General features: G+C 38.2%; 3 protein-coding genes and 5 non-coding genes across 14 annotated transcripts; 1 reads left to right on the top strand and 7 right to left on the bottom strand.

Moving 5' to 3' along the window:
• Positions 1-134: 134 nt before the first annotated feature.
• Positions 135-5738, bottom strand: RPL4 (ribosomal protein L4). Its single transcript, XM_042803843.1, has 10 exons — positions 5595-5738; positions 4060-4231; positions 3099-3205; positions 2553-2691; positions 2118-2242; positions 1606-1735; positions 1012-1168; positions 756-839; positions 418-538; positions 135-329 (listed from the first exon to the last, which is right to left on the bottom strand). The coding sequence occupies exons 1-10, from the start codon at positions 5595-5597 to the stop codon at positions 213-215; spliced, it is 1155 nt and encodes a 384-aa protein (XP_042659777.1). The 5' UTR covers positions 5598-5738; the 3' UTR covers positions 135-212.
• LOC116961929 lies at positions 1490-1560 on the bottom strand. The gene has a single exon (XR_004407249.2). It is a non-coding gene; the product is annotated as a small nucleolar RNA SNORD18 (small nucleolar RNA).
• Positions 1806-1873, bottom strand: LOC116961930. Its single transcript, XR_004407250.1, has one exon. It is a non-coding gene; the product is annotated as a small nucleolar RNA SNORD18 (small nucleolar RNA).
• Positions 2757-2856, bottom strand: LOC116961924. Its single transcript, XR_004407245.2, has one exon. It is a non-coding gene; the product is annotated as a small nucleolar RNA SNORD16 (small nucleolar RNA).
• On the bottom strand, positions 3286-3357 carry LOC116961921. The gene has a single exon (XR_004407242.1). It is a non-coding gene; the product is annotated as a small nucleolar RNA SNORD18 (small nucleolar RNA).
• LOC116961925 lies at positions 4297-4397 on the bottom strand. Its single transcript, XR_004407246.2, has one exon. It is a non-coding gene; the product is annotated as a small nucleolar RNA SNORD16 (small nucleolar RNA).
• A 29-nt stretch (positions 5739-5767) lies between the features above and the next one.
• ZWILCH (zwilch kinetochore protein) lies at positions 5768-18569 on the top strand. 6 transcript variants are annotated; one of them, XM_042803838.1, is made up of 18 exons: positions 5768-5903; positions 6429-6480; positions 7626-7718; positions 7830-7948; positions 8622-8818; positions 9304-9383; positions 9692-9847; positions 10086-10157; positions 10476-10569; positions 11427-11482; positions 12776-12878; positions 13303-13382; positions 13594-13750; positions 14741-14769; positions 15164-15300; positions 15599-15694; positions 15785-15903; positions 16578-18569. In XM_042803838.1, the coding sequence occupies exons 4-18, from the start codon at positions 7854-7856 to the stop codon at positions 16667-16669; spliced, it is 1563 nt and encodes a 520-aa protein (XP_042659772.1). In that variant the 5' UTR covers positions 5768-5903; positions 6429-6480; positions 7626-7718; positions 7830-7853; the 3' UTR covers positions 16670-18569. The 6 variants fall into 6 exon arrangements, with proteins under 6 accessions (XP_042659772.1, XP_032850135.2, XP_032850137.1 ...); XM_032994244.2 differs by lacking the exon at positions 5768-5903 and adding an exon at positions 6086-6162; XM_032994246.2 differs by lacking the exons at positions 5768-5903; positions 6429-6480 and adding an exon at positions 6708-6731.
• Positions 17201-24471, bottom strand: LCTL (lactase like). 2 transcript variants are annotated; one of them, XM_042803841.1, is made up of 7 exons: positions 24382-24471; positions 23765-23860; positions 23032-23086; positions 22777-22938; positions 21766-22040; positions 21284-21410; positions 17201-18724 (listed from the first exon to the last, which is right to left on the bottom strand). In XM_042803841.1, exons 1-7 carry the CDS (start codon positions 24469-24471, stop codon positions 18609-18611), a joined length of 921 nt encoding a protein of 306 aa, XP_042659775.1. In that variant the 3' UTR covers positions 17201-18608. The 2 variants fall into 2 exon arrangements, with proteins under 2 accessions (XP_042659775.1, XP_042659776.1); XM_042803842.1 differs by lacking the exon at positions 23765-23860.
• Between the last annotated feature and the right edge of the window lie 601 nt (positions 24472-25072).

Raw genomic sequence — 25072 nt, 5'->3', positions numbered from 1 at the left:
TCGGAAAAAGGTAAACACCCCAGCTCCCGCCGTCTTTCAGCTTGCCGAGACCCTCCCTCTTTTTTACTCTTAGGAGAGCTTCCCTTTTAAACCTGCTCCAAAATGCACAACCCCGTCAGAAAACACGACAGCAGTTCAGTGTTCCAATAGAATTTATTAGCTGTAAATGCACTGTTCAGCTTTCTGAAGTTAGATGAAGTACTGCACAGGGTTTACGCTTCAGCCTTGGCCTTCGCAGCAGGCTTGGCAGTCTTGGCTGTGGTCTCTGCCCTAGGCGCAGCTGGGACCTTGGCCTTGGCCTTCGCTTTCTTCTCTTCCTTAAGTTTATGCTAAAAGACAGACAAAAAAGGATCATCAGCATATAATCTGAAGTACTAAAACCACTTTTGGCTATTCCCGGCTTCTGTGCCCACTCACGTTTTGCGCGTGGCGCAGAATGGTGTTGCGCCGCATCGTTTTGGCATACGGGTTCAACTTGATCATGATTCTCAGGTTCTTCAGTGGATTCTTCTTCAGGACTCTACGGCGAATCTTCTTCCTGCAAAGAACAGGCATGTATCACGACCTCATTTCACAGTTCAAGTTCCGCTCAATCTTCCCTGGTATTTGGGGAACCGCAATTCCTTGTAGAAGCTAAAGGGATCCCAGCCCTACCCCACATCCCAATGCAGAGATTTCTGATCTCATTGCAAAGCTTTGCACTTAGCAAATAGAGATTGTACTTCGCAGTTGTTAGGTAAAATAAAAATGATTACTTGGGAGCACGCAGCGCCTTCTGGATTTCCTGGCTTCTCATGATCCTTCCAATGTCCGTGTTGGTCATCTTATGCATGGGCAGGCTGGGAAACAAGCAGTCATAGCGTAAGTTGGATGATAAAAAGAAGGTTAGTTCAGTGAAAATAGGCATTTAGGGGACAGTACTAACACTCATTCTCCCCCTCCCAACGGAAGAACCCGTGCCGCTGACGGGCTGTTCTCCTGAGCCCGTTCCATCGCACCGGCCGTGCTTACTTGTAGTCGCTCTTCAGCGTAGCCGCTTTGCGCCAGGTGCCGTACAGATCGTCCAGCTTGCGGAAGGCGCTTTCTGTCCAAATGCAGAAACGCCCAACGTGGCCCCCAGGAGCAAGTCTCAGCAGGTTCAGCTTGTTCACATCCAGAAGAGTAATTCCTTAAAAAAAAAAAAAACAACAGACAAACCCATCCTTTTCATTTGTAATTAAAATCAGGGAATGCAAGGCTAAGAAACAATTGAGGAAGTATGCAGAAACAGATTGGGGCTTATTAGCTTCTACACTACAGAATTACATACACCTACGTATGAAAATCTATTAAATTTTTAAAAAATAATCAGCTTTTTTCCATCAACAAACTTAACAGCCTCATTTACAATTGTTCCAGTTTCAGGCTGGGAACAACTACAGAATTTGTCATAAGACCTCCTCAACATCACCAAACTAGATTCTTCAAAAGAACATATTAGCTGTTTCAGCAAGTCAGAACTTCCACAAAATCATGTGTTTCAGAAACACGGACCAATGAAGTGGAATCTCATCATTCATGGCAGTCTCTCAAGAAATGAGAGAGTGTGTGCTACTCTGAAGTTACCTGGGATATTCCGGAAAGCTCTGATGATACCATTGTCCTCGTTGTAGATGATGCAGGGTCCTCTGCGCTGGATGCGACGCCGATTCCTCATTTTACCCTTTCCGGCCCGCATACGCTGGGAGGCATAAACCTATATAGAAATGAAACTCGTGAATATTCAAAACAGTCCAATCCCACTAGTAAGACACAATAAAACTGCTTTAGTCAGAACTTCACAATCATCACTGCTTATCTGAAACACGGACCAGTGAGAAGCTCATCACTCTTAAGAGTAAAAAAATAAAAGCGCTATTAACATTAAGCAATACCGAAATGAAGACAACTAAATACAGAGTAAAGCAGCATGGTAAGAAATTTACTTCGCTTAAACTATTTTAGTTTGTTGCAGTTTTATTACCAAGGGATTTCTAGCAGCATCAAATCAAAACAGAACTACTTCAAATTCTCACAGTAACAACGGCAGAGCTGAATCACTCAGGTTTCTCTCTTAAGAACGTACCCCATCCACTCACCTTTTTGATGTCATTCCAAGCTTTAAGCTTCTTAAGGAGGAGAACAGCTTCCTTGGTTTTCTTGTAACTCTCAACTTTGTCCTCAACAACCAGAGGAAGTTCTGGGATCTCCTCAATGCGGTGGCCTAGCGAGGATTTTACAAAGACACCAAGTTACAGTTCCCATAAGCTGTGTGGACAAGATTCTTGTCAGCCAAGCACCTCAGCATCACCAAACTTCCAACACCGCGGGACCACAGAGTACCCCCCTCCCCCCCCCCCCCCGAGTTGTACATAACAAAAATACCCCCCCGCTGAAGAACAGACTGCCTCTTAAACTGTTTAAAAGAGAATTCAGTTATCCATGAGAAACATTTTGAGTAATCACACAGTAACTGATACTGCTCAGGCCGTGTAAAACTGCAGGCAAAGGTTTCCCAGGACAGAGCCTCCCACCTTTGGACATGACCAGCGCTGGGAGAGCGGACGCTGCCAGGGCGGAGCAGATGGCGTAACGCTTTTGAGTTGTATTCACTCTGCGGTGCCAGCGTCGCCAGGTCTTGGTTGGGGCAAACATGCGGCCTCCACGACACATCTATGTATCTACAGTTAAGAACAACCTTTTTGAAGTTTTTTTTTCTAGCGTGCCTCTTTAACCCTTGCTCAGCGTTAACTGTTCGTCAACCATCTGTACCAGTACACTGACAGCAGGCAACTGTCACCGAGCACAGAGTAAGACGCAAATTACGACATCACGGCAAGACAGTACGCATCATCAGTCAAGATATCCACCAGGTTTGCAGCGTGGGGGGAAATCAATGAAAGCTACTGTTCATTAAAGCAAGTCTGAACGTGCATACAGAGGGTTCTAATCACATGATAAATTTCCCAAACCTGGTGACCCCCTCCAGGTAGCCATTACCTCAAGTAGATTCCATTTCACATTTAGGTACTTAAAAATCATTTTTCTGCTCGATGCAAGCAGCAGCTATGAAAGGATACATTTCCGAAGGCACCCTGGCCAGAGCGGTGAGTTCCACCACCTCGTACTCGGGGAATACGAGCAACGGCTCTCCCAGTACCCCAGGATTCAGCACTGGTCTGATGACCTGGAACAGAAAGGTTTTAATTCAGATAGTGACAACACTGCAATTTTCCCAAAGTCACAGATATGCTGAATTCAAGAGCACCAATCAGAACTTCCACTGTTATCATGTGCTTCAGAAACACGGACCAATGAAGTGGAATCTCATCATTTCAGCAAAACAAATCCCGATCAGGGAATTTGTTATCATATTAAAGATCTTCCTGGGTCAGAATCAAGTACATTAACATGCTCATTTCAAAGCTTGATCCTCGATTTGGAGATCTGAATTGGCACTGCTGTTCCTAGTGGCTTAAAAAATTTATGTGAAAAGTCATCAGAAATAAATTTGAAAACGCATGATCCTAGCACAAATTTCTTGGGAAGCAGAAGCTATTTGCACCTACAGTCTGCTGAAGCCACTAAAAAATGTCCATTCGCACAGGTTTCTTCATGGCAAATGCCTCAGGGAAGTCTCACTTGGTCAACATGGTGCAGGGATTATACAGCACATTTTTTCATCCCAGTTTTACGCCTGATACACTTTAGGACATTTTGTGTTCTTGCAAAGAATGTAGATACCACTCAAGGACCTGGGCACCACAATACTTTCAGTAATATACATTTCAGGTAAGACTCCAAACTACTCCTGAACTTTTACATCACCTTACTGTTCTTCAGCATAATAAGAAAGTTGTATTTCATACAATTTAAAAGCAGATTGTTAATAACCAGAACAGTCACACTGCCTTCTATACAGAATCCCACTCAACAGTGCTTCTCCCATTTCAATTCTAAATTTGTTTCAATTTTAGCCCACCTATATTAAAGACAAAGTCTAATACAAGCATTTCTGTCCATTTTGTGGTCCAGCCATACCTGCAAGTTCACTGACAGCGTAGGGCTGCCTGTTGTTCTTGCGCAGGTTGGTGTGAACGAAGTTCACGACGTCAGGGCGAATGGGAGCCTTGAACACAGCAGGCAAGGTAACATTTTTGCCTGATGCTTCCCCCTTCTCAGAGTAGACAGATATTAACGGTCGAGCACAAGCCTGAAAAAGGAAAAACTCATAAGCACAAGTTAAGTAAATTGCTAGCTTTTCAATTCATCAAATATTGCTCAGAATGAAGGGGTCTTCAGTTCAACAGTGCCAGCACACTGACAGCAGGCAACTGTCACTGAACACTGGATAAGACGCAAATTACATCATCACAGCAATAATTATCAGTTAAAATAGTGCTCCACAGCACAATCCACGTATAGAAAACTACACCCGAGGTTTCAAATTCAACAGATTTCCAAGTTGTTTGGGTAAAATTAATCTGGAATTGAATCTCTGAGCTCTTCAGTAAGACTTTCTAAACTACTTACCATCTACTATTAAAAAAGCCTATATAAAACACACCTATGTTTATTCAGTTAACCAAAAGCTTGTTATTTAGATTAACAATTGAAATGCTGTAACCAACCTCTCAAATACAATATTGACTCACAGTGACTACAAGCAATCAAACTTAGTGTCAGAGTGAGTTTTTTGTAAAGACTGGGCCCTCTGAACAATCCCCGGTGCCTTAAAATTTGTGAGGTGAAACATTCAACTGCTCAAAGCACCAGCTTCCTTTCAGAAAGTTGAAAAGATGTCTGATAACAGCCTGCCAGCCCGAACAGCACCCTCTTTTAATATTATACTGTATTTGATATTAATTAATAGTTCACATCAACAGTACAAGCAAACCATCTTCCTTCCTTTCCCATCCACAATTCATTTTGGAGGTATTAAAAATATTACAAAACTCAAACCCAACCAGCTAATAGTACTACCTGTGCCTTTAACGCTGGTTACTAGCAAGGTAACCCCTGGAGTCAATGCAGAGACCCCAACACAGGCAAGCAACAAACTTAGTCGAGATGAAGCACAGTCTGAATTCTATTAGTATGAAAAGTTGTTCATTTGCAAACTTTTTCCAGAGCAAGATCTCTTAAAGCGTGTTTCTGAATATAAAAAAAGAGAGTTAAATATATAAATTTTAGAGAAACCGGTTTTTTCATTCTACACGTGCCCAAAAGCTTTCGGTATGGTTTTGCTTGGCTTTAGAGGAACACGTGAGAAGACGACCAGAGCCTTGTCAGAAAGCGATGCAGGACCCATCTCCCAAACTGCCCGAGGAAAACGGGGCTTCCAGCGGGCCCGGCCAAGCTCTCGCCCGCGACCCCTTCTCCAGTCCCGCCCCAGTCCCCACACAGCCTCCACGCGGCAGGCCGAGCGCTGACGGCTCCAAAATGGCGGCGGGCCGGCCGCCCCACGCCTCCAGCCCTCGGGCTGCCCGCGGCACGCCTCTGCCCGCCGGGCCTGGCTCCCACCAGCCGAGACCCACCACCCGTCCCAGCTCCGACTCCCCGCGGCCGCGTCTCACCATGGCGGCGGCAGCGGAGCCCCCCGTGCGCCCGCCCGTCCCCGCCGCAGCCTCAACCGGAAAAGGAAGGACGCTTCCCTCGGCCTTCACTAGGAGCGGTACCCCTCCGCACCCTGCCCGCCGCCTTCTGCCGCGCCGCCCGGTCGGCTCCCGGCCCTAGCCTCCAGCCCGAGTCCCTTCGCCGGCGCCACGCCCCGCGGTACCGAGCCCTCTTCCTCCGGGCGCTTCTGTCGCTCTCGGTAGCCTCGAAAGCCGGGGGACTCTTTTTCTGGCGGATGGATTCGTCGTGACCACTCACCAAGCCCCACAGTAATTATAAAATTTATTAAGTTGTGGTTTGCTTTTTTTTTTTTCTCCCATGGGTGGAGAGAGCGTGCGGAGAGAATAAATATAAATAAAACCCAGTTCTGTGAGGGAAAAAATAATGTTTTTTTTGTTTTCACTGAGCACTCCGCCCCGGATGTAGTGGCGGGGGGCGGGCGAGGCGCGCAATTCGGTTGTGGCGGGCGGGGATGGCGGCGGAGCGGCGGCGGCGGGCGGCGGACGAGCTGTACGGCCGGCTCCGCGGGTGGGTGCCGGCCCTCCGCGGGCGCGGGACGGCGGCCGCCCTGAGGGGCCGATCCGCTGAGGGAGGCGGCTCGGCCGGGGAGGGGGGGTGCCGGGCGGGGTCGCAGTGTGTGGGGAGGCTGCTGAAGGCTCTGGTTGCAGACCTGCGGTGTTTTCGTTTATGCAGTTAAATTTATTAAGTTAAACTTACTGTTCAATGAGGGATGTAGAGGAAAAAAAAAAAAAAAACCAACACTTTCTATACCTTAACGCTTTATTTTCTTTCAGAATATATGAAGAAGGAAGGGAAAGCATCCCTGAACACCCGTATCTCTTTGAGGTAAATATATATGCGAAAATAGTTATGCAACCTGAGTCTGCACGTTCAAAACATGCAGCCGCTGATCAACAGCTGAGATATATGTGGGAATATAACGTAAAAGGGAAAGTTTACCTCAGCGATATCGCTTTGGATCTGCCGCTACCTCAGGGGCGGAGGAGAGCCGGGTCCCAGAGCGCTGCCCGCCCGGGGCCAGCACCAGCCCTCTCCTCCCCGCGCATTCCTGCGCGCCACTACAGTTCTTGCAGTTGGTAACTTGCTTAAAATGGTCGTGAGACTCAAAAGTGTTGTGGGGGCAGTGCAGAAGGTGGATGGGACTCTGTGCGGTTGCTGGGAGGGGAGGAAAGAGCTGCTGCAGAAGTTGCCCCTCTCGGCAGCTGTGTGGCTGCCCTCAGGTCGTATTTTCATGCTTCGAACCTGCTGCTTCTGGTGGCACACTTTTTGTCTGAGTACTTTTATGGGGAATCTGTATGAAAATAGCAATTGCTTCTAATGGCTTTTAAAACAGGAATGGCTGGAAAATCTTTAATGCTACTGTATTAATCTTGGGGGTTTCTATAAGTTTGATAATAGTTTGAAAATAATATCAGGTGATTACTTAAATATGCAATAATGTGAAAAACAGACTAGGTGTGAAGAATCAAGCAATACTTCTCTGTGTGTATGGAAAAGACTAAGTAAAGATTGATATTTCTACATTAAAAGGAACAGACTCCAGTTATTTAATGTCTCCAAACAGTGTTTACAGCTCTCATGAGACATTCAGGGAAGTGATCAGTTGATATTTAAGGTTACTTTAAATTAGTATTCTTCACCTCAAGGGTTTCTGGTGACTGCAGTTGCTACTTGACAACAATGATCGTCCTTATCGCAGATTAACTAAAGTTTTACTCATTGAACCAAAAATGAGTTTCTCATAAAATCAACCTGTTGGAGATGAGATTTTCTATGTTGGATAGTTGAAAGTTGTTGCATTTTCACAGTTGATTTGACTCCTGAAGTAAGAAAGCCTTAGATTCATGAATAGTTGCAATAGGGTTGGAAAACAGTTTGTGGAATTAGTTTTCAATTTCAGGTATAAAAAAATGCTGAAATTCAGCATTTATGTGTCGTGTATTAAAAAGTTGGTTGTTTTTTTTTTTCAGACTGATGTAGAGATCTGTTTCATTGGTGGTAGTTGCAAAAGTCCCGTTGAAAGATTTTGGAATGGAAACAATGTATATATTTTGCAGAAAGCAGTAAGTGTGTATGATTTTTTTTTTTTTTAACGTAATCTAAACTTTTTAATTCCCATCACATATTTTGACATACTTCCCATTTTTTGACTTATCTATGCATTTCTCTTAAAGAGACACAATGAAGAAAGTGACCTAATGGAAGAATCAAAAATGGATGAGGCTCTTTATGCCTCTGAGCTTTTACCAACAGAGAGTTCCAGACCAGTGGCTCTTTCTGTCAGAAGAGCAAAGTAAGTGTCAAAGGTCTGCATCCCCTTTTGATCTAATTTTCTTTTGCAACTTTTCTCTCTTCCTAATATTCAGAACCTGTATTATTTTCAAGCCCGCAAAATTAAATTATTCATTAGTTTAGTGAGGAGGTATGACCATTTTTTATTCTGCAAAATGGTCTCTGCTGGCTTAAAGTGTTCCTAACAAAGTAGCTGAGGCACTGGAAAAGCACTTGTGAGCTGTCCCCTTAAATTAATGGGACTGTCTGGGTGTAGGTTAGCAAAGAAAGCTTACTAAGACTTCAATGCTTGTTTTTGTAAGACTTCTGTTAAAAAAAGACAAAACCTGATTTGGGTCTTTGGCTGTTATTAAAATACCAAGGCATGGTACTAAAACATGGTGACTAGTTTGCTTAACTAACTTATCCTTTTAACATGCTTAAAATGTAAATTTCAATGATGATTTTAGAACCTTTAATCTAAAGTAAAATATATATAGTCTCAGTCATGATTTCTTCTTCCTTTGTGATTTCATTGTTCTACCTGTTCAAAGAGCATTATAATACAGCATACTTTTTGTAAAATGATTTGATGTCTGCTAATGAAGCGAGGTAGATAGGTGTTAAGTTTTATGTAAGGGATAGATTTAGCTATACTTGCTGGCATCTTATTTTTTTCCTGTTTGTATTTCTAGGCAGTTGATTTCCTTATATACGATGGTACAAAATCCAAACATGACCCATTTGAAGATAAGTGAACCAGTTGCGCTTCCTCCCCTCTGGATAAGGTGTGATGGTTCTGATCCTGAGCATACCTGTTGGCTTGGAGCTGAGCCTCTCAAAGATGGAAACACAGTCACAGGGATCAATTTATATATGGTTACATGTGACGGTAAGGTTATAAGGTTACATGTAAAATTAAACGAGGAAGGCTAAAGAATGTGGGAATATTGATGTAGCAATGCAATCTTTGTCCTTTGTGTGATGTTGGCTTGGTACTGTTCTATATTACAGGTTTTAAAAAACAAAAGGCAAAAAAAAAAAGAAAATAAAAAATATTTTTAACCCATGCTGTGTGTGGGAAGTAACTTTTTAATATACTTTATGCAACAGTATCTGTGCAGGCCTACTTTCACTCAGGTGCAATAACTTAGCAAATTTAAGTTTCTACTGTTCAACTACTTACACAAGCACTGACTCTTACCAAACATTTATATGTTAACACCAGCTCTTATTATCAATAGGACAAAGACAAGGAGAATGCCTCCTTTCTAAAGGACACCACCAGTCATACTTGACCAAATGAGAATTAATTTTAAGTGCAAAATTGGAATTGTGTCAAATATTTTTTTGATTCTTACTTTTTTCCTTTCCTAGGTCCTACAGCTGATAAAACCCGTTTTGCAAACCTGGAAGAGCTCAAAATGGCACACAAAAAGAAACATCATTCATCTACTGTATGTGTTTACAGTCTGTCATGTCCCCAGTCTAAGTTTAAAAACTCTGGTTTTGGATTTACAATACTGGTTTTGAGAAGCTTTATAGATTCTATTTAGAAACTCACCTTAGTGTGATTCTACAGTATAATAGTCACTTTTGAAATACCGTTTGACCTCCCTGTGTTGTAATGCGTTTGTCTGATATTAGCCCTTTTTTTTTTTCTGTGAAATGCTTTTAAAATTGTTTTGTATGCATGCAAAATACTCAGTGTTGTGGTTTTGTTGTTTGTTTGGTTGTTTTTTTTTTTTAAAACTGTTCATTCTAGGTGATGACAAAAGGATTTGCTCAGTATGAACTCATTAAAGGTGCTGCAATAGAGGACACAATTGTAGAATCTGACAGCAATATCTATGTCGATATCACATGGAATACTGTAGATAAGATTCTGGAGATGCCCCCACTAACTTCAGCTGCAACGCTGGTAAGTCAGGAAGGAAAAAGCAGACGAACCCAAACTCTTTCCATGGCTTACATTGTGAGTAGTGTAAAGGGTAAAATATAAGTTTGATTCTTGACATTTGTGTTTATTCTTTAAATAAGCAAAACAATATGTTCATAAGCTAAATTATAAATTATGCTAAAATGCATTTCAGTCATTAAAATTTTAGGACACTTGATTTCTAAACTTTGAAACTGACATAAACTTCTGGAACTTGCAGAATATTGCACTGGAGTCTGGGGACCCCAGAAGTCCTGTATATCAGCTATATAGAGAACTGCAGTTTCTCCTTGTAAGTAGAAATTTGAATTTCTCACTTATGATTTACATGGAATGGTGATTTTATGTGTTAATAATTCATTTAAAACTTCATCCTATGTTTCAAAGATAATTTTAAGCTTTTACTTTAGAATAAGCTTTGAGTTCAGTTTTAGGAATCTTGAATATAAAGGGGACAACTCACAAACACCGAAACCAGGAAATTCAGAATTCATGGTTAGCTGTACAGAGAGATGTACAATTCTTGGAGAAGTTAGCTACATTTTGAAGCATGACACATGCAGAACCTCAAACAAGAACTGATTTGTTTTGATTTTCGTGCTGCCTTTAGGCTCTGGCTGAGGGTTTGAAGACGGGTGTGACTGAGTGGCCTGAGCCATTAGAGTCTGAATCGGCTGTTGAACTGGTCCGGGAATTTCTGACTGGTAATTGCTGCTTGTTACATGGGGACAGAGGGATGTTGCATTTCACAGAAATGAAAGGAAATTCCACATGCAATTTAGAAAGTATTAGATTTTGAGATGTTAATTTCTCTGCTATAACCACCAGCACAAAGTAGTTAAACAGGTTAGTCAGTACATCTCTCTCATTTTCCTTTATCCTAATATCTTGTATAAAAGTAAAAATTGTTTCTTTATAAAATGACATGGTTATGTTTAAAAAGCAATTGAGAGAGTTCTGGATCTGGCATGCACATGAGCTTCTAAACATGCTAAGTGACCCTTTGGTGGCAGAAGTTAATAGTTTGATGACATCTTAAAATGAAGCATCCAAAATTACCGATTCCTGCTGAAAACTGTGGTGAACAGTATGTGTCTTGTCAGAAGTTTAAGATAGTAAAAAACAAGTCTAAAAAGAGAATCAGGTGTAGGAATGCACCAAGAGATTTTTAAATGCAATTGTACATTTTTTTAGTATATAGATAAAACTTGGGCAAAAGATAGAACCAGATGAAAACTCTCTCTGATGTGTGGAAGAGACACTTAGTAGACCACCAGCTACTCCTTACTGCTTCCACACTGGAACTCAACAAGTTAATACTTAGATAACAAAATGTAGTAAAGGTATATGGGGGCAATGTACAGCTTATAAAAAATATTAAACTGTCTTTTCAGACTATAACCTTACCTAGTAAAAACAATTTTAAAAAGGATAAATTTTGTCTTAGCCATTCAGTCAATGTATTTGTTAATTATAATGTGCCCGATGATTTATAACATTGATTTGATGATGGATTTTTTTTTTTTTAATAGTGGTGAAATTTATTTTTCTCCTCTACTAGATTTAAAGAAGAAGCTGGTTGGATATTGTGTATCTGGAAACAAGAATGAAATGGAGGTATAATTCCTACCAATTGTCTTGTCATCCTGTTTCATTTATAACAGTAGTTATTTCAAATTTTGACAATGTCTTGTATATTATTTATGTATATATGTAAATACATAACAAGACAACAAGATGTAAAGAAAGATAAACCTTTTGCTTTCTGTTTCTGCTGTGTAAAAATAATGGAAGAAGGCCTTACCGGCAAAATTAGGAATTCCATAGCTACCCTCTAACAGAAAGAAAACTCCCTGTTTTTTTATTCTAGATGGTCTACTAGTGTCCATTATACATATTTTTTTATATAACTTAGTGGTATGGATCTATTTTGTTTTGATTTGATTTTTCCCTTCCTTTTTCACCACCAAAAGCTTGTAAATTGAACTGTGTTACATCAACTGAAATTGCACTCCCTTGTCTTAACCATTGTCTGTCATCTCCTAAAGCTATCAATCTCATGATGCCCTAGTTTATTGCAGGACCTCTGACCTTTGCACCATTGCATTCTATCATTAATTTGCTTTTCTTGCCTAATGTAATGATTTTGGACCAATTTAATGGTATCAGTTGGATATCTGTCCCACTTATCTAGAGTTTTATGATATTCTGAAGCAATAGACAAATTCAAATTATAAAAATATCTTCAGTTATATTAAGATTTTCTCCCCTTTCGGCCCACAAAGAAAAGTTTGGGTCTTTTTCCTGTCAAGAGGGAAATTGCATTTTGTTGATAAACTAAAAATATAATGATTTTTGTATTGGCTGAACCAGAAATACTCAGCACCAGGATAACAGAAAAATAGTTCTCTGTTCTGAAGATCTATGTATGTATTAATTTTGGTCACCCAGGGCACTGCTAGGCATACGTACAATTACTTAACCATCTGTGAGTTCAGTGCAGCATTGGTCATATTCTGAGTTAGTGCTTGCTGGACTGTGTTCTTGCTATTTACTAATGTTCTGTGCATCGTGCCGTTGTAAGTTGAAAAGGACCACGCTGAGCTAAGCAATTGGTTTTTATTAGTCTGGCTGAGCTTTATTTGGCAAAGATCAAAAGTCTTTCTGATGGTAGGCTTCACTTTCTGGTCCAAAGCCAGAGTTATCACACTGGATAATTGCTAAGAAGCATTAGTCTCACTCTTAGATAAAAATATGCTTCCGAATTACTATGTACTAGTCGTTTCTATGCGGTAGTTTCCCCAGAAAAGGGGAAAAATTAGTGATGCACCCAATATTGATCTGTGGAGAAAATTTGAATTCCTAAGATCTTTGAATCTTAGGCATCTTTTTTTACTTAAACTCTTTCAGAAAATCAAATGTGACACAGCTGCGGTGGACAGTTCAATAAAATCAATCTTCAGTGAGCGAGGAGACCTGGATTTTGCTGAACAATTGTGGTGCAAAATGAGAAGTAAGTGTATTGTGTTTTTTTGCCACAATGAATGGAGGCTTGTTTCTTGCTTAGAAATAAGTTAGTTGGATAAAGTTCATATCCTAGATAGATGCTGTTCAGTGAAATTTATAACATGTGTTGAGCTTCAAGGTATATAGAGAAAATGTAGCCAAAATGTGTTATATGACAATCCGTTTCTGCCATGTGCTGTTCTCTTACCAGGCGTATGCAGTTCAGTTGTCTCTTGATCGTTTCTTTAGACTAACCTTTTTTAAAGTCAGGGTATGACGGACTTAACAGTGCAATCTGGCATTTCAGCTGCCATTCTTTAAGTGAGGAGTTTTGTTCTTGCAAGTATGTGTTGGCCTATTGTTATTTGACGTAATCCAGGCGCTCTCTCTGGCTGTTGATAAATAAAATATTGCATCTTTTTTTCCTCAAGGTGTCAGTTCCCATCAGGAGTTGATAGAGTGTTTCACGCTGATCTTAAAATCCCTGGAACATGGTGAAATACAGCCGTGGGTATGTATTTGAATTTCACAATCAATTTTCAAATTTTGAGTTGTTTGAAATAGTTCTCGTCTCTTAACTACCCTCATTTCTGTGTTGTATTGTTTTTAAATTACTTTCACATGTCACAGTTTGCCTCTGTTTCCATGGTGTTTTACTTCTAAACAATGTTTATGATGTTTTGTACACAGTTACATCACAAGAGAACTTTTCTAATTTTTAGATTCATCAAGGGAGTTGCAGTTTGCTAAGTAAATTGATTCAACAGTCTTATCATGGAAAGATAGAGGTTGTTTCCCTCAGTGGCATCACTCCAATTCAAATGCTGTTGGAGATTGGTTTGGATAAGATGAAGAAGGATTATGTCAGTTTTTTCATAGGTAAGCCTGATATCTGTTAACCTGATCAGAAATTCAAGAGAAAAGGTATTCCATACAGGAAATGAAGCTTTTGATAACCTTGATCCCCCGTCAGAGCTGAAATGCTCTTTCCAGCCTCCTTAGTAATTGTACTTTTCAGTTGTATATGGATTCAAAATTTAAAAAATTAATTTGTTTCAAAATAACTATATCTTGCATAACCATGTATTTACTTTTCAATTTGAAAAAAAAACCTTTAGGTTGAACTTCAAGTAAAGTAAATACCAGATTTACATAACTGACCTGTTTTGTTTTCTTACTTGTTTGCTGTAGGTGAAAAAAGACCCTCATGCTCTTTCTGTCTTTTCCTTTATGGTCTACATGGGTTAAAAAGAAATTGGGCAAGGGTATTTATATGTAATAGCTGTGTTTGTACAGTCTGTACTATTTAGAAAGATATTTTCGATTATTATTTTTTATATCTATAAAAAATACTGGAAACAAAAACTAGAGTGGACAGATTTTTGTAAAGTACATTTTTTCTTGAAAACGTTGTGGCTTTATTTGCAGTATTATAACTTTATTATTTTTCTAAATCTGTGAGAGAGGTTTGTGTTTTACCATTGTTGTTACCCACTTCATTTTTCTTCATCTCATAATTTCTTTTTTGCTTTGTCATCTTGTTTTCATTCTTTGTTTCATTTGCTTTTTCATTTTCACTATTTGTAAATTTATATGTCCCAAGGAGAGTGGTTGTCTCAAATTTATGCGATAGGTTTCTCTGTTGTGCAGCCTTGGTGGGTAAATAAAATAATGTCTTTAACATGCCATTTTAAAGGATTTTTCTTGTTTTGAATGAGTAATCATGTCAATAAATAACATTGCGGTCCTAGTGACTTTGGGATTTTCTTTGGTAGAATTCCCTGCTTGATTATCTGAATGTTGCTGATATTTCATCTGACACGTATTAAATTTTAATTTATTTTTTTTCCCCCCTTGTTCATCCTACAGGCCAGGAACTTGCAACATTAACCTACTTGGTGAGATGCTTTTTTTTTTCTTTTAAACTCTGAAAGCACTATAAAGTAGAGCACACTTAGCTGATGGTGGGATGCAAGTCATATCGTTCATATAAGCTGAGAAACTGAATTGCAAATCATGAGAGTGGAACACTATACTGCAGAAATATCATTATGTTGTTTCCTTATTCATCTATTATTTCTTAGCTATCTGGCATGGGTCATTGTCAGGCAGGACAGTGAACCTTTGTTCATACTTTGATAGCATGGAACTTTGTTTTGACTCTGCTGGGCCATTCTTAAAATTTTGGCTTCTCAAAAGAAGAAAAACTGCTTTAGTATACTGAGGATGTGTTGCATGTCTGTAGAAATTGAGTGTCCAGTTAAGAGCTCTAGAAGCTGTTTGCTGTTCCAGGATTACTTCACTTCCACATCAGTAGATCTACAAGAACAAGTTCATCGTGTTCAAAAGCTTCACCATATACTGGAAATAATGGTCAGCTGTACAGTCTTACTTCAGTTTAAACATGAGAACCTCTTCCCTTTGACACAGTAATTATTTCATTTTTACTTCTTGCTCTTTAAGTGACAATATCAAATAGATTCTCTTTAGCAGTTGTAGAGGAACTCTCAACAACAACAAAAAAAAAGTGGCCTTCCTTAATGTTGATGATAATGAGACTGCAGAAGTAGCAGTTGGTTCTTCCTGCTAAATTGTGCTTTGTGACTAAAAGTGAAAACAAATGAAATCATAAAATCTGAGAGTACAGTTAATTTTGCACAAGTTTTATGCAATGCTGTACAAGCATTTCTCCAAATAAAATTAGTAACTAGTTAATATCTATTGTAGAATTTGCATGAAGTATTATAAGGAAAACCCTCTGAATGAGAAGCATGTGTTTCAACTGCCGATCAGAACAGCTCTTGTCAAGAAGTTCTATCAAAAGTAAGAGAGACTTCAATGCTTGCAGCATCAAAATTCAGTTGTGACTGAATACCTGACTAAATTTTGTCATTTTTTTCATTATTCTCTCAGTGATCACCCAGAAATATGGAAGGTGGACATAAGTAGCACGCATGGACTGAAGGAGGCTAAAACAACGTGGCTAGTTAGTACTAATCCTACAGTTGAACATATGACATCAAACAATACAGGTAAGGAATATTTGTGGTGAAATGAAATCATGAAAGTACACACTTCAAACAAATTCAGTTTTTATACTGGGTTCAGTGGGTTTGAACTTTTTCTTACTTATACTTTTCAGGAGAAGCAAAGCAATGTTTTGCCTTATATTAAAAGGGTGAGATGGTATTTGTAGAATAGAAAAGATTTTCAGAAAGTGGTATCTTTCTGCTTTCTCACCTTTGAGCTAAGTTTTCAGAGTTAAAATGACAGAATAGGTCCAAATGTGACATGATTAAGTGTTCATAATATTATTTCTAAAGTCTTTGCCAGTGTATCTGAGAATGGGTTCGAAGAGAAATTTCCCTGTTACTGAATGCTGGTCTCTAGTCAGAGAAGCAAACAGTGCTAAGGAGGGAAGACATGCCTTGCTGCAATCAAATGTAGAACAAGTGAAAAAGCATGAGAATGGGGAAGAATTAAGCATATGGACTGGTATAGACATAATTTGCCTTTTGGGGGTGAGGTTTGATACAGGGTAATGTTTTGGTAAAACTTTCCTGTCGTCAATTTTTGTTATGAAGTGGTCTTTTCAGTAAAGCTGAAGTTTTGAAACCAGTTCTTGAAGCTGCTACATGAACTAATCTCTACAGTTTCTCTTTCTAAGCATAGTGGCTGATCACATCTTTTTCTTTTGTCTTTGCAGGTCTCTTGTTTGATTCCACAGTTAATGGAAGCAGTGAAGAAAGAACGTATTTTATTACAGTGGCTCAGTGCAGTCAGGTGCATTTCACTTAAATGCATGTTACTCTACAGGCAGGCACTTGAAAGGTACAGTAAAGGGGAAAGTTCAGTATTGTCTCTGTTCCAGCAGTATATTTAGAAACACTCTGATTTGAGGAACAGTACATCTTACTGAGTTATTTGCTTTAGAATGCTTGAAGTGTGACATATATCAGCCATAATTCATCTGTAGGCATCTAGTTTGTTTATAAATGTTGTGCAATTATGAATGTACAGTGTAATTATTTTGAAAATATAGGACTTATTTTTGTTCATGTATTTACAAACATTCAATAAAGTTCTGCACTTTAGGGTTTTAAATTTTATTTTTATTCGTTAAGAATGCAATCAGACACTGTTCAAAGTGTGAATTCTCTTAACCCAACAGAACAAGCAATATTGTCATGTTTTCGTGGTGTCAGGTGACATTTCATCATCCAGATATTTTTGGAAAGCTGTTCATCCAGGGCATTGTGAACTTCTGACAGTTTGATTTTCATTGTTTCTGGATCTATATTTTGGAGTATTCTTGGATATGCTTCTCTCTCCTCTTCAAATTAATTTTTTTTTTTTTCCCTCAATGCAAAGTGAGTTATTCTAACAGTGTTGTCTTGTATACTTTTGCATAATTTTCTGAAAAAAATGTTCAGTATAATTGGCTGGGCATAATCATTTAATATGTTGGGATGACAGTTGTATATGTTCTTATGTTGATTAGACAGTGTATGTACTGTTTTGGCAGTGTAATTTTAAACAATTACCTGGCATAGTATATGCTGATTGAAAAACGTGAGACAGAAGGATTTCGCATAAAAGAATCTATTAACTATTGATAAGTAAGAATAAGGAAAACCCCAGTGTTTATGCTTTGTAAAAACTATACGTTTTTGTAATTTCTGGTTTCTCCTCAGTCCGTCTTATTTCTTATCCCTTTCCTAATATTACATATAATAACTATCGGTTTAATAGTTAGCCCTTGAAGAGAAGCTAAGAACAAGGTATTTTTTTGGAATGATGTTATTATCATACTCTGCATTCAGCATGTGCACATGCAGTGTTGAAAATACAGTGCAAGCTAAATAGGAAACTTGTTTGTTGCTTCTCTTTAAAGTAATAATTTCAAGCACAACAGGAGGACAATATAACCAGATGGCCATATTCTGGAACAAATTCCTTATAATCATGTACTATACTTGTTCCTACCTGCAGTAGAAGTGAATCTGAGGTGGAATATTACATTCTGTAAGTGTCTGGATTACCCATAATAGACATTTCTGTGTGTAATATATTATAAAGTCATATGAGGTAAACCTAGTTCCCTCTAAACGAAACTAGAGAAATAAGAGTCCTTGGTTTAAATCTGACTCAGCGGTTGTCATCTTTGATTAATCACTTCAAATAATTCTTCTCCACACCTAGATAGTAAGGCTATATTATCCTAACTTTTAGACATGAATAATAAGTTAATGCTTAAACAGTGCTTTTGGAATATTTAAATCCTTTTCTATTTTAAAATTATGTGACTGTCTCTCAACTAGCATTTTCATGCTAATTAAAACCTATTGATGAACAGACTGAAATGAGAATTTGCAAACAGTTTTTATCACTTGAAATTTGTACTGGCAAGATTTGAATCACTTCAATCTTAGCTAACTATTTTTCTGGTGAACAAAATGTATAGTAGTTTTCAAAATAATAAGAAACGAAATCTGCTACTTACATTTTCTTTCTGCATTATTTTCTACTAATTTCATTTTGGGTGTTGATAAATTTAAATTGTTTTGGGAACTGAATAGAAAAAACTGTAAAAAGTGCTAGGTGGACAGGTGAAGTAATATTTCTTTATCCTTATAATGGTATAAAAAGAGGCACCTGTGGTAAACTTTAACTAATATAATAAACTGGTTGCATTTTATTTATTATGCAAAATGAAGATGTATGTAAGCATGTAATTTTAACTATGATTTCGCATGTAGAATATTAGTAGGACAATACTGATGAGTATGCAGAGTGTGAAAACTGTAGGAAGAACAATCTCTGTCACCATTTCCATGTGAGTAATCAGGGAATCTAAAATTTGAGAAATGAGTAGTATGTAAGAAATTTAATCTTCTGGAGTATATTAATTGTTAACTTAGATCTAACATAGATTAATAATTTTTTTGAACATTTATGGCTAAACTTATTTTCTTAAATGTTGGCATTAGAATAAACAGCAACCAAAACAAACAAAAAAGTTTCTTAAGTCTGCAAAAGCTGGAGCAAATCCATGACAGTTTTCCTTCTCTATTTTCTTTCTGAGGTAAATTTTTGAAAATATGTCAGTGCACAAATGGCTGCAAAAATTGTACTTACTGTGAATTAATTTCATTGCATTAGCAGTAGTCTACTGTTCCTTTGATTTTTATTCTCCCCCCTCAAGGGAAGGGTAGAAAAGAAAATTATCAAGGAGAAATCCTTGGGAAGCACTTTAGCCTTTTTATGATTGTTTTGCAGCTCTTTGAAAAGTTAAGTGGGTTTTATTTTGTAGAATTCTGTTCCACAGATAAGCCTCAAAGACTTCAGTAAACACAGTTAATTCACATAGAATATATCACTCAGCAGCTGAGGCTAAGTAGGATAAACTTAGGATGACTGCTTTGACATTTTCTACCATGTGGAATTGATTTCATCCTTTTTATGAGACTTTATAATATTTATTTCATCTTTTTTTAGAAGTTTCAGAAATCCATTGCGGTAGGCTATTCCCCTGGCTCAGGAACTATGAAAGGTCCTGAATTACATTGGGAAGGTCTTAAGTGAGATGGATTAGGCTGGCACTGTGGGAATTGCAGGCAAAGTCTGCTGTGCTGATGTGTTCTTGAGCAGCGGCTGTAAGCTGTGCTGTTGTTAGCTTTGTTACCAGGACTATCAAAGAGCAAAACCATGGCTTAACACTGCCTAAGCTAGTGCTTAGCCCGTTTTGTTAATAGTTCTTGTATGTAGAAGTCAAACATCTTAGCTATTTTCTGTCTGCATGGTTGTCTTGATTTGTTTGAGTTTGTATAATGTTTGAAAGAGCATTTAGCACTTTTATTATTTTAAGGAGAGTACTGTCGTCCCTAGCCTTAATTTTAAATAGTAGCTTTCAGTTTGTGTATTCCATTAACATCCTAAGTTGATCCGTTTAGCTACAGTGATTTTAGTTGGAGAAAGTAAAGACAGACCTTTTTCTTTAAAGGCTTGTATTTGAAAGCTGTTGTGCTTTCAGGGAGAAAATACATTTTAGGATTTGCTGATAGTAGTATTTACAGCGAAATTTTAAATCCTAAAGTTACATAATATGCTTTTATAAAACAAAAGAGAAGAAAAATAATTACCTGCAGCAAGGAGTTGGTGTGTGGTAGAGCAAGTGTCCATGGCCTTCTGATACCAGTTTCCCACCTGAGAAGGTTGACATGTAGCAGTTCTGTTAGTGTGATATTCTGTCTCATTCACAGCAGCTTTTTCTCTGTCCCTGAACATCTGTCCACTCCAGTTGACTTGATACTATTTTATTCCGTCAACACGTGATTTTCTGAAAGTTTCTTTGTATCTTTGTGGGTTTTATTGCAATATATTTCTTACAGTTAATTGTTTAATAAAATTATAAAAAGCACATAGTATATTTCATATTATTTTCCTATGAGGTAGCACGTTTGTGTAATTTTCTGCCTAGAAATCTGACAGAACACTGGTAACTTATGATTCAGAATTTTTGATCACATGAGTAAGTCCAATTAGTTTAAATGCTTTAGAAACAGTAATTGAGGCTGATTCCACTTTGTCTTTGGAGGCCTGTACATTTAACACATTCCTAATTTACAGAGCCAAAGTGTCATTCCATGTACCATATTCATGCAAGTTGTTTCATTAAATTCAATGTGATATTTGTTCACATATTGAAGAAAAAAGAAAAAGAATAAAATTATCAGTTGTCATCACCTCTCTTGGATTTGGGAATCCATTTGCACTGATAATCTTTTTATAATAGTGAACGGATGCCTTTGGGTATCGTGGTTTGTTCTTGTTTTTAAAATCAATGTGATAAAATCCAAATCTTTCAGAGAAGCCTTTGTTCCATTCAAATTTGTCCAGCAGTGACCAGGCAGTATAACCTTTGACATTAACACCATCGTTTAGAGCTGTAAGCACAATACAAATTATTCTGTTTAAACTTGTTGCTGTGTTTGTCATCCTGAAAATACAGTTCTGTAGGTGTTTTGTTTTATACCAGAAGGAGATGGGGAGAAGGGGAGGAGGACAGAAACATGGCAAAGTATAAAGTAAATGCTATTCTTTGAAAATGTTCTCTTTAGCTTAGAGGTACTAGAGCTTTATAAGAATGATAATTAGGTGCAATTTCTCCTTTCTAAAAGTAGAAACTGATGATCTATTACGGTATCAAGCCTCATGTAGGTTATTGTATTTATTAGCTTCAGTATGTTGGGCTAGGTTGTAATTTTTGTGAAAATTTATTAGTCTAGTTTGCTGTCCATTTTGATCTGTGAATACGTCTTTCTCTATGCTATAAATTACAAGAGTAAAAAATAATCAGTAGGTGAAAATGCTCAAAAAGCTCATGCACTAAAAAGATGTTTTTAAAGTTACCTTTCAGTATTTCATTAATATATCCTTTCAGATACTCTATCCGCCATTCATCACACAGCTGAGTACACTGTACCTTTTCAGAAACTCCATTTTCTGTGACATAAATGAGAGGGTTCCCGTACTGTGTCTGCAAACAAAGATATGTTTGGACCATTTCATATAAACAAAATCATCTTATTTTGACAGAACATGAGATTCTTCATAAAATGCATTAAAAGCAATTTTCTAGATTTACTTACAGATACATTTAATAAGAAAATACGTGTAACTAGGAATTTAAATCAACTACAGCTTTTATTTTTAAAATACAGTTTTCTGAACTGAAATTAAGATTTTTTTTTTTTTTTTCAAAGAAACTTCCCAATATGACAAGATAAATCTATAGGTGAAACCGTTGCAAAATCTAAAATAGTATAAGTGCATCTTCTGCATGTAACCGGGCATTTTGTTCACTTCCTTTTAAAGATTTACTCTGTAATTACCTTAATGAAGTTGAGCAATCTTCTGAATCCCCAAGGCACAGAGTATAACCATTTAGGTCCTGGAGCTGGCCATTGTGGGTCCACCAGCTCAGCCAGCTCATGGTCAGTGTGGTAACTTGACACTCGGAGAAAGGGAAAGCTCTTTTGTAGAACATAACGAGTAGTAAAATGACCTATTCCCAGGAAATCCGATGTGCCTTTAATATAGGTTTTCTCTTGCACTGAGAAAGTTGGTAATCTTGATTTCCCCAGGCCCTGCTGGGCACTCTTCCTACCTATCAAAATAATTACAGGAAACATACTTCTGAGGAGCACAGAAATTTGTTTTCTTTACCTCACCAACAATAAATATGGTTTTCCTGAACCTAGTGTTAGTGCAGAGGACAGTTTAGTTTGATTGTTTTTTTAAGATGTAATAATCCTTCATCCTTTTGCTTTGGAGAAGTAAGCTGGATACAAGACAGTGAATTAGTGTTCTGGGTTTGTGTTTATTTTTTATTTTATTTCCAAAGAGCATGATAAACGTCAACTGAATGCATGGAAACGTAACATGACAAGAACAGAAGTGCTTTGCTGCTGAGTACATTGCCAATATTCTTCATTCTGTAAAACAAACATAGTGAAACCCTGTAGAAATGGAAGCTTTCATGATGAAAAACTGCTGGTTCTTTGTCCTTAGGTGGAAACTCCAGCAAAATATTTAACAAGTCCCTGCCTTGTTTAGGTCACTAAGAATGGACAATGGCTGAGAAGTGAGGTAGTTGCTTCCTTTTGCACTGGGAGCACTGAGATGGGCAACTGCTGGGTTCAACAGCAGCTCAACTTTTTATTTCTAGCATGTCCCCCAGCCTGCTCAGGAGCTGTGTCTAGCCCATGGGCCACTTGTTGCTCACCCTTGTCTCACCTGCGTCCTCATACTTGACTAAACTACACATTAGTCACGGGCTATTCTGTTGTAAGATGCTGTGAGTGCGTAATTTATTCATGTTATAGTCGGTTACTGGGGCTTACCTACATAATTCTTCATAACTTCTGGATAGTCTCCTCTGTAAATTGGATTTGCAAACCATCCCAAATGAAACTGGATATATCTTTCAGCAGCGTCTCTGTCTGCTTCGCTGTGTGGATCAACAGGTTCACCCCAGCCACTAGTTAGGGAAATTCCAACCATACCTTAAAATGCAAAGTGACAATTCTGCAGTTCATGAATAATCTTTGAGCCCTTAATATAAATAGAAGCATAATTACAGAATGAATCCTTATTACCTTGCTGCTCATTACGCCATGTGTTATTGTAAGAGTGCCATACCTTTGCATGAGTCTAAGTTAAGAAAAAAAAAAAATCATATGCACATTTTAATCTATTATGCCATAGTATAGAAAGCTAGTGAAGATCAAGAGCAGTTTTTGTACTAAGGCATGTCTGAAAGTATCACATCATTTATTTTATGTATATTGTAGAAGCTTTCCTTTCATATAAGTTGTCAAAAAAAATATTTGTGCAAGATTCCTTCCCTAAATTCCAGGATGTGTCCATGAAGGTAATATGCAGAATTCAGTTTAGTGTAATGTTCAGCATCTCCAGTCTTTGGATGGCTTTGCCTAATTGATTCAGGCAAGTGAAAATTTATTTTACAAGAGCCAGACTTACTGAAGTCACTTGCAAAAGTCAGGTTCATTTCAACAGGTCAGGATGTTACTCCTTGTTTCTGGAGTAACCTGGAGTTCCTATTCAACCAGCTTTGCAGTATGTTTCAGAGAGACAATTCAATTACAAGGAATTAAGTTGCAACAAAGTGTCTCAACAGGCACCCAGCATCTCATGCCACACTGGAATATGCAGGGGTAGTTTAAAGTCCGGTGATAATTTTGATGTGTGAGTTGGAAATGGCATCGTTCCAAAACTAGCTTTCTGCTTAAGGAGCAGAATCAAAAAACTTAACCAGTCTGCTAAAAATTCTTAATTCACAAGTAATTTAAAGAACGATTTTAGTTTTACTTTAATTATATGGTGCGCTGCTTTGTAGGCTCCGCATCCACCGAGCTTCAGTCCTGGTGCATGTTCTCCTGTTTCGTAACCCTTTTCAGCGACTGCCTACAAATATGTAGAGTTAGTTACTCTCTGGTGAATCTGCTGCTGTCCTGTGGACTTAGTTCCTATGCTCTTCTGCACGGCCCATGTCTCTCTATCGCTCTACCCTCTCCACTCCCCATTTCCCTTCCCCTCGGCTCCTACCTCCTACCCTCTGCTCGGTTGATAATACACTCGAGCTTGTTGGAAGTGATGTGGTGGTGACTGGTGTTAGTGGGCTGACTTACCAACTTGCTGTTCCCTGATGACACGCAAGAAGGGCAAGTTATAACTGCCTCTCTGATTTCTGTGCCTCTCTCCTCTCCAGCTGATGATTTTTCCAAACTTCACTGGAATTTCATGTCTTAAAACTGCCCTTGGGCAGAATCTAGCCACTGAAATTTTGGGGCACAATAATTAATAAGTCCCTCCCTCCCTTTCCCTCTCCAATTTTCAACCTACTTTCCTGTAGTGTTACTTCCACAGAATTTTGGGAACAGAACTGTGTAATGGGAGTAACTGGAAGGAAAGCACAGATAACTTACCCAAGGATTACTAAACGTAATCCAGTGTTTCACACGATCACCAAACTTCTCGAAACACAGATTTGCATAATCATTAAAATAATTTATCATGCTTATATTTTGCCAGCCACCGTACTTTTCTTGGAGAACCTTCATAAATAAGAATTCCAAGAATCAATAATGTTATTTAAATTTCAACTGCCTATTAACAAAGACTTTTATTTATATTTCAGTAGCTCAGAAAGAGATTTTTTCAAAACTTCAAATATATAAACTACAATGTATATAAAATGCAAGTGAATAGAAAATAATTATAAGCACACTTAGAAGCATGCAGGCACCTTTAAAAACTTTTCTGATGTACACATAGTCCTTAAACTTGGAAATGAGCTTTCTGTCAGAAGCATTTATATTAGACATTTCACTAACTTAAATATTGTCTAACCTGTGGAAGATCCCAGTGGTAGAGGCTCACGATAGGGATAATATTGTTTTCCAGAAGACTATTAATTGTATCATTGTAGAACTGTATTCCCTTCTCATTCAATTGCTCTGCTGATGAAACGCACAAACAAGAAATTACCTGGATTGTTCTTCAAATAATGGGAAGAATAAAAATCTAAAAATTTTAACGAAGAAATTTTGCATTGCAGTGATGTGTATAATGTAATGCATGTGCAATGGTTAAACTCTGTTCTGCGGACAAAAAGCC

Source organism: Tyto alba, unplaced genomic scaffold (genome assembly GCF_018691265.1).
Source record: "Tyto alba isolate M040663 unplaced genomic scaffold, T.alba_DEE_v4.0 Super-Scaffold_41, whole genome shotgun sequence".
In the NCBI taxonomy this organism is placed as follows: Eukaryota; Metazoa; Chordata; class Aves; order Strigiformes; family Tytonidae; genus Tyto; species Tyto alba.
The sequence above is the reverse complement of the archived record's forward strand: the minus strand, read 5'-3'. Positions and strand labels throughout refer to the sequence as shown.

Excerpts from the sequence above, each read along its gene's own strand:
- ZWILCH (XM_032994244.2), top strand. The coding sequence starts at position 6,107 with ATGGCGGCGGAGCGGCGGCGGCGGGCGGCGGACGAGCTGTACGGCCGG. Across the intron at positions 6,481-7,625 it reads AACACCCGTATCTCTTTGAG|ACTGATGTAGAGATCTGTTT; the intron begins GTAAATATATAT and ends TTTTTTTTTCAG. Across the intron at positions 15,904-16,577 it reads TATGACATCAAACAATACAG|GTCTCTTGTTTGATTCCACA; the intron begins GTAAGGAATATT and ends TTGTCTTTGCAG.
- LCTL (XM_042803841.1), bottom strand. The coding sequence starts at position 24,471 with ATGATAAATTATTTTAATGATTATGCAAATCTGTGTTTCGAGAAGTTT. Across the intron at positions 23,087-23,764 it reads CAGCGCACCATATAATTAAA|ACTCATGCAAAGGTATGGCA; the intron begins GTAAAACTAAAA and ends TTCTTAACTTAG. Across the intron at positions 22,939-23,031 it reads ATGGCGTAATGAGCAGCAAG|GTATGGTTGGAATTTCCCTA; the intron begins GTAATAAGGATT and ends TTGCATTTTAAG.
- RPL4 (XM_042803843.1), bottom strand. Across the intron at positions 3,206-4,059 it reads CGCTGTCAGTGAACTTGCAG|GTCATCAGACCAGTGCTGAA; the intron begins GTATGGCTGGAC and ends TTTCTGTTCCAG. Across the intron at positions 2,243-2,552 it reads AGCGCTGGTCATGTCCAAAG|GCCACCGCATTGAGGAGATC; the intron begins GTGGGAGGCTCT and ends AATCCTCGCTAG.